Source organism: Petaurus breviceps, unplaced genomic scaffold, assembly GCF_028583685.1.
Source record: "Petaurus breviceps papuanus isolate PSGF00001 unplaced genomic scaffold, PetGlider_PUasm1.0 77, whole genome shotgun sequence".
NCBI classification, from domain to species: Eukaryota; Metazoa; Chordata; class Mammalia; order Diprotodontia; family Petauridae; genus Petaurus; species Petaurus breviceps.
In genome coordinates this window covers 3,727,734-3,740,113 of record NW_027186492.1, presented here as the reverse complement: position 1 = coordinate 3,740,113, position 12,380 = coordinate 3,727,734, and the positions used below count along the sequence as shown (strand labels likewise).

Sequence of the window (12,380 nt, the reverse complement as noted above, 5' to 3'; positions counted from 1 at the left end):
CTTATAAGAAAAAGCAGGACAATTGTTTATGCCTACTATATTCTTATCTGGATTATATCAATTGTCATTGTCATCTTCCCTTTTAGAGTGTGTTAGATCACTGATACACACTGGGATTCCTAATTGTACCCATCATGGTATTCAGCTACTGGTCTTCATGATTGAAATCTCTCTCCCTTTTAACACAGTTTCCCAGACTCCATCTATAGTTTAGTAAGAAACAGCTCCCAAGTAACAAGTTGCATGCACCAAAAATTAAGGAAAACCATTGTGAGGGGCCTGTGTTCTTCCAATGTACCCAGCTCCTACATTCCATAACTACTTCATTTCAGTGTTCTGTACATAAAAATGGCTTCCTTAATCTGTGATGTTCCCCTGTAAAAGAAGAGCTATCCTCTTTTCTTTTTACCAGGTAACAGAGGAAGACTGAGAAGGAGGGAAGGATTTTCAATTTAGTTTGGTGGAGGAAAGTGGCATTTAGCATCCTATATTCCAAGTGCCAGACAAGTAATTTAAAATGAACTTTTGGAACATAAGCTCATTTGTAAGCTGGGTGCTCCCTAAAGGAAGTGAAACACTGTGAGGAGGCCTTGAGTACCATGATTATGATATCTTCTGGTCAAGATCACCTCATTAATGCTCGAAAAGTCAGGTTTTATTCTCACATTAGTATAATAGTAAGCTTAAGTATTTGTCTTGCATTTTCCTTTTGGTGCTGCAGTTCAGCTTTGGAAGAACCCTAGAAACATTTATGGACAAGGAAGAGATATATCTTAAATCACAGGGCAGAAGTAGTATCTCATGACTAAAGAATTAGATGTATGTTTGTAAATAGATTTTTCACATACAATGGGGAGATATATATATATAAATATATATATGTGTGTGTATGTATATATATATATATATATATATATATACACATATATCTGACTTGTACTTGACAGTTATTTGAATTATTTAGATTTTAATTCATGGAAATTTTCCTTGTAATTCATGTTTTTCCTGCAGTAGGAATAGCATTCAGAAGAGAATCAACTATTTGTTTTTGTTTCTGTGGCAGGCTCAGTCTGAGTGTTTACACGTGGAAGAAAAATGAGAAGTCTGTCCTAGGTTAATGATAAGTGTGGTGGTTTGCCATTGGGCATTCTGGCCTTGATTTTTAAACATAACAAGGAATAAGACTGCCTCCCAATCCCCTGGAAAAAGTAGTTCCGCCCTCTAGGTGTTCAATCCAGCTTTATCTTGTAGTTCCCCTGTGATTTCCCTATTCTTTGTCTCACACACAAAATCTTAGTTACCCCGTTACAAGGTTCCTCCCTCTTTCTGTTGACAACTTCAGGAAGATGCTGACTGTTAATATGTTTCCTCTTAGTCATCGCTTGGCCACGCTTTACAGCTTGAACTACTTTAATCTTTCCTTGTTAAGTCCGTCTCCCTAGTCCTTTAATTGTTGTTTGTTCTTCTCTGGAATTTCTCTCTGATGTCTATAAACCTGAGTGTTATGTACAGGTATTAACTAACTTGTATGTTAGGCACAGTCTAACCCTTTCTGTAACTTGGTTTAATTTGTTTCCATATCAGCACACATCTGTCTTGCTTTTTGTTCCACGTGGTCTCTCTGTTTCCACCCTCTAATTTAATGCATACTTACATACTGAGAGTATGTGTGTGTGGGGTGTCTTTAAAGTTATTTTTCCCTGGAAGAATACATTTGTGTTTTTTATAAACTGAAGCCTGTTTTGTTTTCTTGTCCCACAAAATCCTGACCTCTTTAAGGTCATTTAAAAGATAGTTGTCAACTGCATTTTGTTTTACTAAATTAGAACTACATACCTGGGGCTATGATCTTATGACTTATGCATTAAATATAGCTCAAGAATGAGTCAGTGTTTGAGTGCCATTGAGACTTCTAGGAAAAATGTAAATATTCAGGAAACAAATATGAAGTGATTCAACATATAGGACTCCCCATTATGGATTCATGCATTGCCATGGCCCCATCTTTCAAGTATGTCATGAGAGTCCAGTTTTCACAGTATGTAATTATTTAGCTCTTCTGAGTGAAGGTGTCCTGGTTTAATGAACCTCTCTAACTAACTGTATCTTGTCTATTTCAGTTTTCCCTATGACTTAGACTGAATATGGGAGTATGTTTTACCTCCTTATTAAGGCTCTGAAATATTACATGATGTCCTTGTTACTATATTTCTACTGCATCTAAATCTTAAGCTACATTGGTTGATGGGAAGTGATTGTAAGAAAAACAGGGCCCATCATGGAAACTGATTGTTGTTCAGCACACATTTTCAGTGTCCATCCATCTGGCCAAATTCCTCAGGTTAAGATTATCAATCAGTTGATCAAGCATTTTTAAAAACCATTTTCCATATGCCCACACTGTGCTAGGCACTGTAAGGAATAGAAAAGAAGTGTGGTCTCAATCCTCAAAAGAGCTTACAGCCTAAATAGGCAAAACTAACAATATGAAGCAGAGAATGAGATCAGATCACTGTATAATTTGAGACTTACCCATATTAGATTGGATTGTGAGGAATTCAGGAGGGAAAAAAAGAAGTCATTGCGTGTAATTAGAAAAGGTTTAATAAGAAAGTAGCATTTGAACTACATCTTGAATAATGGAGGTGGGATTCGATGGCAGGGAGGGTACATGGAGAATATCATGAGCAAAGAAATTGAGACAAGAAAGGATGTGACGTTGAAGAGACTGTTTTTCACAGGAAGGATAGCTGTGTGTAGGGAAGTGATAGAAACTGAAATTGGATAGGTCAGAAGAAACTAAATTATAGAGGGCCTCGGAGCCATTATAGTTTCTTAATAAGATAGTGACATGATAAAAGTGTTTTAGAAAGAGTCTATTGGTTGTGATGGATTGGATTCAAGAATATAGCTAGAAAGCTGTTACTGTTATCTAGGAATGAAATAACAAGGGCCTGGATAAGGATGGTAGCAGTGGGAATAAAGAAGGGATGGATGCTTTCCAAAAGATGAATTATCAGAACTTTGAAAAAGCATAAGTATAAAAGACGGAGATGGGAAAGTTCTGAACCAGATGTCTCCCAGCAAGGTTTCTGGTTGGTTTCAACCTTATAGGATATGAACAGCAAGGTATCAGTTTTAGACTCCCTTGGAGATATAATTTGTTTTTCAGCAAGAATTAGGTGTGCCTCAGGGACCCCTGAAGTTCACTTTGTTTCCCCTTTGTCTCGAGTAAAATCCAGTAGAGGTAGACTGAGGTACAGACTCCAAGCAAGAGACTTCCAGGATCCTCAGGATGGGGAATGACTTGTGAGGAAGCAGAATTTCTGGAATATCAAAACTAATATTGACTAATGTTCAGTTTCATATTAATGAAATTAATTATCATCATGGTAGAAGTTTTGTTTTTGGGTGCCATGCAAGATTTCTGCAGCAGGAAGGGGGAGATAACTCTTTTGTACCTGATGCTTTTTTCTTTCTAGAAACCCTGGATGGAGACAAAAACTATCTCCCTACTGGGCAGGGCAAGTAAAGTTGTGGTGGATAGGGGATTGGGAACTGGCAGGACCTATCAAGGGGTATCTTTGCATCTCAATATGATACAAAGATGTGGCAAAGATCCAGATATATGGTTCTCAGAGCTCCTGGTCCTGTCACTCAGTGAGGCTTCACTTGGGCCATGCTATCATCCTTCCTGCACAGGTGATCTTCTATGATAGTGACTGGAACCCTACAGTGGACCAACAGGCTATGGACCGAGCCCACCGGCTGGGTCAGACCAAGCAGGTGACTGTATACCGGCTTATCTGCAAGGGCACCATTGAAGAACGCATTCTGCAGAGGGCCAATGAAAAGAGTGAGGTAAGCACGTGACTGTGGGCTCTGAGAATAGGAATTGGGATGGTAATGGAAGAAATTGAAAGTCATGTGGTGTTTACTTGGGCTGAGATTGTTAGGAGCCATGACTGATGGAGAAGAAGCTGGAGTTTCTTTGGCCAGTAGGTCAGTTGAAGTGAAAGTCATGGCTAAGACTTCATTCATCCTGATTCTCTACTCACCAAAATTATCTCTAGACTTTTTCTAAGTAAGTCTTTCTTACCCTAGAGTTAAAGGGAATGCTTTTCTACAGGCCTGTATGAAGTACTGACCTTGAGATAGAGACAAGTCTTCATGTTTGAAATATTCACACATTCAGGGGCAGAAGTAAATAAACATTTGACCTCTGTAATTATCAGTTCAGTGACAGGTAAGCTTTGGGAAATCAGCTGATTTTGATTGCCTCATCCACATTAATCCACCTCTGGAGCACTCTGCCAAACTGCAGATTCCCAAAAGAACTTTTATTGCTGGCTCTTCCATCCTGATCCAGGCTTGTTGGAGTTGATAGATAGCAAGTGGCAATACCAGGCAGAGAGTTAGTCAAGATTCTGGCTCAGAGGGTGTTTAATTTTGGTGAACCAGACAGAATCCAAGAGTATCAAGAAAATCCCCTGGGGTGGCTAGGTGGCACAATGAATAGAGCACCAGCCCTGGGTTCAGGAGGACCTGAGTTCAAAACACTAGCCTGTGACCTTGAGCAAGTAACTTAACCCCAATTTCCCTGCCTTCCCCCCCCTCCAAAAAGCATGAAAAAACCAAACCAAAAAAAAAATCCCCCCCAAAGCAGCTTGGGAAGAATTTTTATATCCTCCTACACATTTATTATCATAAAGGAATTGAAGAAGCCTGAAAGTAAAATGTTGACTTTGATTCGTTGTAGATCCAGCAGATGGTGATTTCGGGTGGGAACTTCAAACCAGACACCCTAAAACCCAAAGAAGTGGTTAGTCTTCTACTAGATGATGACGAACTGGAGAAGAAATGTACGTGCCCCAAGCCTTAACTGGTGCCCTTTCCTTTTGGAAATAGGTTCTCAACTATGCATTCTTGTGCACAATTTGAAGACTTGTTTGGCCAGATCTGAGTCCTTTGCAGCAAGAAAAAATGCCCAGCAGACTCTGGAGTGATGGGCAGACAGGAAGGAAAGGAAGACCCAAAAGCTATAGGAATTTTAGTTCAAGAACCCAGGGTTTAGCTGTGTGTTTTGTCTTCAGCCCCAATTCAATGAATACTGGACTCTTATTCTTACTGGAATTGGGGTTACTGAAGGCAAGGAGAAAAGTTCAGTTTTGGAATCCCAAAAATCACAGAGTACAGCAGCCTTAGTTGTAGATTGTGATGATTCAGGTTAGATACATCTTTTAAGGTGTCTGAAGGTTCGGTGTCAATAAGCATTTAGCAATTTTAGATGCAAGGCATATCCCCTAATGAATACTTAATTTCATTTATTTTTTTGAAATCCTCCTTGAGACTCCACATCCCATACAAAGGTGAGGAATCAGAGTTTACATATGGAGTGTGACTGCTACAATCAAGAGCGTCATTCACCTATCTTGTTTGTGTTTTTTGGTAGTGAGGCTTCGGCAGGAGGAAAAACGACAGCAAGAAGAAACCAACCGAGTGAAGGAGCGTAAACGGAAAAGGGAAAAATATGCAGAAAAGGTACCTCAAGTAGAGAAGGAGGGAGGAGGGGTCAGAGAAGCTGTTGGGTTGCCGGTTCATAACCAGACCCAGTTGTAAGTGACTCCCAGTAACTGCTGTGCTGGCTCACTTTTGGTCAGGGTGAAATGCACTGTTGATTTAGAATAGCTGGTGGGTTGGATCCATGTGTCCTCTCCAGACAAGCCATTGTGTGGTATTCAGTGGCTGTCACACTGAGATTTTGGTTTTCTATTACACAGTATGCTAAAGATGGGAAGGATCTACATCAGTGGAGTCAAAACTCTAATAGAAGCAGAGGCCACCAGACTGCATGTGGGCCACATAGTGACTTAGAAAACCACATTTTAATGTTACCTATTTTCTACTATATTTTATCTTTTTTATTAACTATTTCTAGAATACTGGTTTTAAGTAGGCAACTTGTTTGACTTCTGTGATCTGTATCATGAGTAGTTCACTTTGTGTACTGATATGCAGTCAGCTCACTGTATTGCTGCGTAGATCAAAGTGTATTTTCTGATCTCAGATTCTCTGTTCTGTCCCAACCTCATGGAGTTTGATTTGTTTTTGGTTCTGTGGGTGCAGTGGGGTCTCCAGCTCCCCCAAAAAGTGTTGAGACAGAAAGAAGACATGAAGAAAATGCATAACTAAAAGCAGCAACCTTTTATTTTCTTCTTTGTAGGTGCTTTTTAAATTCTTAAAACAGCTTTCCATCTCTGTGGTGCTGAAAGCTAATGTTCCATATGGATCTTGGTGTGGTTTTTCCTTACTTTGATTTTCAGGAAGTTCCTTTGCTTGATAGTTTTCATGTTTCCTTGTTTATGTTTCCAGAAAAAGAAGGAAGATGAGCTGGATGGTAAAAGGAGGAAGGAGGGAGCCAATCTGGTGATTCCCTTCGTTCCTTCTGCTGATAATTCCAACCTCTCTGCTGATGGGGATGATTCCTTCATTAGTGTGGATTCTGCCATGCCCAGCCCTTTCAGTGAGGTGAGGGTGCCTTCTAATCTGTGATCACAGGCCCTTCAGTTTAGACCAGATAGACTGTCTCAGCTAATGGTCCCTGGCATCTTTTACTCTTCTTAAAATTTGCCTCCTGTGTATTCTCATATCCCCAAAACCATATAAGCCCCAGAAGGGGCCTTTGTTGGAGTCACCTTAAGGACCAGCATCTCAGGGGGGCTGTGAGCTGATATTCTCTCTTCTCTCATCTACAGATTTCCATCAGCAGTGAACTTCATACTGGTTCCATACCTCCCGATGAGAGCAGCAGTGATATGTTGGTCATCGTGGATGACCCAGCTTCCTCAGCACCTCAGTCTCGTGCTACCAATTCTCCTGCTTCCATCACAGGCTCTGTCTCAGACACCATGAATGGTTAGTAGAGTTTCTGTATCACAGAGCATGCCATGCACAGTGCCCACTGCCTCTGTCAGGAAGGCAGTCTGTCACAGATGGCACTGCACTGTATTACACATGAGTCCCACATTCACTCTGTGGTTATGGTTTAATCCTCCCATTCTCAATGAGGCAGTAGGAAAACAACAGAGAAATTACAGCTGTTTATTTTCTTAGCAACCCTGTCAAAGGGACGAAAGAAACTGAAGTAAGGAGGGAAGATGACTTTATCAAGACTTCAGATCTTTTGGGGCAGCTAGGTGGCACAGTGAATAGAGCACCAGCTCTGGAGTCAGGAGGACCTGGGTTCGGATCCGGCATCAGACACTTAACACACACAAACAAAAATAGCCGTGTGACCTTGGGCAAGTCACTTAACCCCAAATGCCCTCCAAAAAGCAAAAAAATCTATATATGGGACAGCTAGGTGGCGCAGTGAGTAAAGTGCTGGCCCCGGAGTCAGGAGGACCCAAGTTCGGTTCCGGCCTCAGACACTTAACACCCACACAAAAAAATACTAGCTGTGTAACCTTGGACAAGTTACTTAACCCCAGTTGCCCTCCAAAAAAGCAAAAAAAAAAAAAAAAAGACTTCAGATCTTTCTTATTCTTAAGCATGCCTGTTGATTTATTCCAGTCTTCACCTAGTCTGCCCGTTTGGGTCAGGTTTAGATTTTCCTGTCTGTTTGGGCTGTGATCTTGTACTCTGGTTGTATCTTGGGGAACTCTGACCTTATCATAGTTTCAAAGTTAAAAATCAACCTTACATATCTAGGAACATAGGATATAATTTTAACTGTGACTGAGCATGTGTATTTGTATCTCAGTTTCCCACCCCCCATTAAATGGAAATAAACTCTCCCATGGGATTAAGAAATTAAACATAAACATCGCCTGGACCAGCTTTCCCTATCAATGTAGAATCACTCCATGGCTTCAGAAGATAAATGTTTTCTCTTTTCCCCTTGTTCCCACAGGAATTTCTCTTCAGGAAATTCCAGCCACAGGGCGTGGCCACTCAGGCCGAAGTCGGGGCCGCCCCAAAGGTTCAGGCAGTACCTCAAAAGGAGCAGGGAAAGGCAGGAGCCGGAAGTCCACAGCAGGCAGTGCAGCTGCTATGGCAGGGGCCAAAGCAGGGGCTGCAGCTGCATCAGCAGCGGCCTATGCAGCATACGGGTACAATGTGTCTAAAGGTACGTCACAACTAGTGGAGCAGGGCTTCAGGCTCCCATCTGTCTGGGGCTGGGATAGCAACAAAAACTAGAAAAGCTTGGGCCTCAGGTCTGACTACCACCGAGAGCCAGTTAGGGAGACCCCACTGCCTCAGTGGGGAAGGAAGCTCCCGTTCGCCAGGCTCCACTTGGGCAGCATCTCTTCAGGCTGCCTTGAAGAGGCCTGGTATGCATAATACAGTGTCTTGGTTGTTGTGGATGCTTAATAAGTGCTTTTTATTTGATGGTTGTAATGCTGCTGAAGTTCTTCCTGGACCAGTGTTTCTCCCTTGAGTGTACAACCTCCAGTAAAGAGCTGTTTGTTAGCTTTTAGGTCCCTTGCAATGGAAATAGCAAGGCTTAAGTCTGGTCAGAAATCCTATAAACATTCTGATTTTTTTTTTATTCTAGAATTTAATTTGAAATACGGTTCCTTACCAGACCCAGAACAGGCACTCTTTGAGTGGAGATATGTACAGTGGCGGTAATGTCAGCCTAGTCAGCCAAGATTCTTGAAGTATCAACAAGTGCATCATTTATTGAGCAACTGCCTAGGACCTGGGAGATATTCATTTGTTAAGCAAATATTTATTGAGCACCTGCTTTGTAGTAGGCTTTGAGCTAACATTGTAAAAGACACTAAGAAGTAGAATACATTTCCTATGCCCTCTAGAAGCCTAGATTGCCCTAAAGGTGGAGAGACAAGATAAACAGAGTAGGTGAGTAGGTACATGGCAGTATGGGGTAGTACATTATTTAGGGCCCATAAGACACAGAAACAGGAAGGACTTCAGGAGTTCTAAGGAAAGAGTTATCACTGACTGGTCTAGGCTCATCAAGGAAAGCTTAGTGGAAGAGTTGGAATCTGAATGTTAGTATTGAAAGGGCAATGGGATTTGAATTAGTAGAAAGGAAAGGTATTTGTGATAGAATTGGGCAACTTGTGTTTTGGAACACAAGTAGCTATCTGATGTGGTTAGTCTGACTGGTTATAAAACTGGAGTAGGCTTCAGGTTATATAGAAAGCCTTGAATGCCAAACTAAGAAATTTTCATTTTAGCCTATATGATATAAAGGGGAGTTTTTAAGGTTTTGGGTCAAATTAATTACATAATGTAAGTAGTTGGAAAAAATGAATAGTTGTATATAGAATAAATTGGAGAGGGTAGAAACTGGGGTCATCAAGCCCAGTTGGGGGAGGAGGGGAGCTTATGTTCAAAAGTCCTATCATGAAGGCTAACTTCAGTGGTACTGTGGGAATGGAAAAGATAGGGATGGATATGAGAGCTTTTGGAGGAACAGTCAATATTACAGAGTGATACTGTACTGGGACAGAGAGGGACCCCAAAAGGGAAAGAGAGGTGTCAAAGAAGGCTGATATTTAGATCTCTCTGCTAGCTGTTACAGATAGATAAGCATAGCTCCTGCCCTCAAAAAAACTTGCATTCAAATAAGGAGATAGCACATTTAAAACAACTGGGGGGAGGAGAGAGGCGGGGCTGTGGGTGTAGGTGATGCTGAGTACCAGGAGAAATGACTAGGGCAGATCCAAAGAGTCTAGGGAAACTTCATAGAAGAAAGAGACTTGAGCATGGGCCTTGAAACATGGGCTAAATTTTAGATAGGTAGAGGATGTGAACATACATTCCAGGCAAGGAAAACAGCACAAGCAAAGATGGGCAACAGTCAGTTATTGCATTCTCTGGGTATCCTGCCAGAAGAAAGGAAGATCTGCTGTAATAGGAAAAGAAATCCCTTCTTGGTCCCTCACAGTGTCTTAGAAATGCATAACAAGAAAATTCATTTAAAATCTTAAGACTATTTACTAAGATGTCTCTGTGTACAGATTCAGTTTTCTCCCATCATATCTGTAGTGTGCCCTGCCTTGCCCATGAACAATTGAAATGTAACTTAAGACTCAGCATTAGGTGCATTGTGTATACACAGCTAGATTTTTATTTCACTTTAAAGAACTATTCCCCAATTCTGTCCAGGGAGAAATGACCAAGATTTCTAGAAGAAAGACAACTTGAGTGGTATGTGGGGCTAAAATTTTTCTTTTCTCTTGCTTTTTCTTTTTTCTCACTTTCTCTTCCTGTCTGTAGGAATCTCTGCCAGCAGCCCCCTACAAACATCACTCATTCGACCAGCTGGACTCGCTGACTTTGGACCTTCAAGCGCCTCTTCTCCCTTAAGCTCACCTTTGAGCAAGGGAAATAGTGTCCCTGGGACTCCCAAGAGCCTCAGTGTTACCAGCAGCCTCACCCCTGACCCGATGATCCGGAAACAGGGCAAAGGACCGAATCCCCCTGGGGGACGATAACCACCTTGGGCCTCAAGTTTTTTCTACCAAACAGGCCCCACACCCTTCCTGCCAGCCAGTGGCTTCTGGGTGATTGTCCTCTTTGGCACCCTGCGTCCCCAGGGAGGGAGTGGAGGTGAATAATCACAGCACAGTGAGGACAGGCAGGTGGCTGATAGGAGCACTTTCATCACCTGTTTCTCAAAATGATCCCCTTCAGGATGCCTATAAGAAGAGGTCCCAGAGGCAGGAATCAATCCACCACATCTCAAATGAACTTTACAGCCAAGTCTTAAAACCTCTCACTGGGAAAGGGCCATATTTCATTGCCACCCTCAGTCCTACAAACTTCTGTTATTCCTGTCTCTACCCCTCTTCCTACTCTCTACCCTCTCAAGATGGAGTGGGCTTTACCCAGCTCTTAGGAATTCGGTATCTGGTCTCCCAAGTCCCCTTGAGGTTTGTGGGGGGTGGGGAGGAACATTCTGCCTCTGGGCACATCCCTTCTAAAGGAGCACAGGATACCGTGAGTGGGCATTGTGCCTGTGAGAAGTGCTCCACAGAGATTTCTAGGTCTCAGATTTTCTGAAAGGGCAGAAAGGAGGAAATCATGTATTTAGCCTCCTCATTACCACAGCTTAGTCCATATAAATGATCTCTAAGGTACCTCCTCACCAAGCTGACCAGAGTCAGCTCTGCCATTGCAATGTCCTGCCCTCAGAGTGGCAGCATGATGGGGAGGTGAGCATTGAGTATTGGAGGAGGTGATGGGGGCATGGATTGGGTGAGAATGACTAGGGGGAAAGTGAGGTGCCAAAGCAGCACTTACTGCAGGGCTTCTTTGCCTGGACCCCCTGAAGCAAAAGCCTATAGACCTGCCGTTACCCTGTGCAAAGCAGTGGTCTCCCAGTGTACCCCCTCTGTCTGTGGATAGTCTTCATCACACCCACTTGTTCATTCCTAGTAATTCCTAGCTCTACCCCCAGTCCCCAGCAGCATCAGCAGCTCCCAGTCAAGGGACTGACAAGAGGCCAGTAATGAGAACAGGGTCATCCAGATCAGGCTCCCTCACTGATCCTCTCCCAGACTCCCTATGCCCACCCTGAATGCACAGTCTCCCCATCTCCTACCCTTTAATCCCCTGCTTGGCTGTATGCACTGTCTGTATTGCACTGAGAAAGGGAGGGACAGCGGGAGTGGGGTGGGAAGGGAGAGAAGGAGATCCCCATACTGACACCTCACAGCCCAGGGACTGACCAGTCTGGACATTCTGGCTCTCTCTGACAGGGTGGAAAGAGGAGTGGTCTTTGCTGTGACCACAAAAGATGGCTTTCCTGCCTGCCTCCCAGCCTGATGTCTCAGCGTGAAGCAGGTGCTTCCAGGCGGCTCAGCCTCTAATTTGCACACCTGAAAATCGCCGAGTTGAGTTTAGTTAGATTGATTTTAAAGCCCTTTTTTGGGAGGGGAGTAGGGGTGAAGGGGAATCGTTTAACTTAAATCATTAAGACTTCCCTGCCTAACCCAGACTCCCATGTACAGATGCTGTTTAGAGGGAATCAGAAAAATGCCAAGCCTTTTTTTCTCTTTGAATGTGCTGTCTATTTTTATAACTGAACTTGTACATATGTATAAAGAGAGACACATCTTTCTTTTACTAACTGGAGAAAAATCTTAAATAAAATGGAGTGAGATAATTTTATGTAAATTGGGGTCTCTGTGGTTTGTAAGCTACCTTTCCTTAAGGAACCAAAGTTGTTTTATGTGGGTGTGGTAAGAGGACAGAAGTGGCAAGGAAAGAGCCCAGTACTATTCTTATGATGAAATAGAATGAGGCAAAGGATAGACTGTGAGTGCCCCTTCAGTGTCATCTATAATTGGGCCCAGGAATCCAATTCTAGCTGTGTGAGAGACTTGTTGAGTCATAGTACCTAT

At 42.6% G+C, this 12,380-nt stretch overlaps 1 protein-coding gene across 2 annotated transcripts in view; it reads left to right on the top strand.

The window, feature by feature from the left end:
* Positions 1-12,153, top strand: part of INO80 (INO80 complex ATPase subunit) — a 125,679-nt gene extending 113,526 nt beyond the window's left edge. For both annotated transcript variants that reach the window (XM_069105765.1, XM_069105766.1), the window contains exons 30-36: positions 3,703-3,861; positions 4,760-4,862; positions 5,453-5,541; positions 6,373-6,528; positions 6,756-6,915; positions 7,913-8,128; positions 10,252-12,153. In XM_069105765.1, the coding sequence (XP_068961866.1) occupies positions 3,703-3,861; positions 4,760-4,862; positions 5,453-5,541; positions 6,373-6,528; positions 6,756-6,915; positions 7,913-8,128; positions 10,252-10,469 (1,101 nt within the window). In that variant the 3' untranslated portion in view covers positions 10,470-12,153. The remainder of the gene's footprint in view (positions 1-3,702; positions 3,862-4,759; positions 4,863-5,452; positions 5,542-6,372; positions 6,529-6,755; positions 6,916-7,912; positions 8,129-10,251) is intronic.
* The last annotated feature ends 227 nt before the right edge of the window (positions 12,154-12,380 follow it).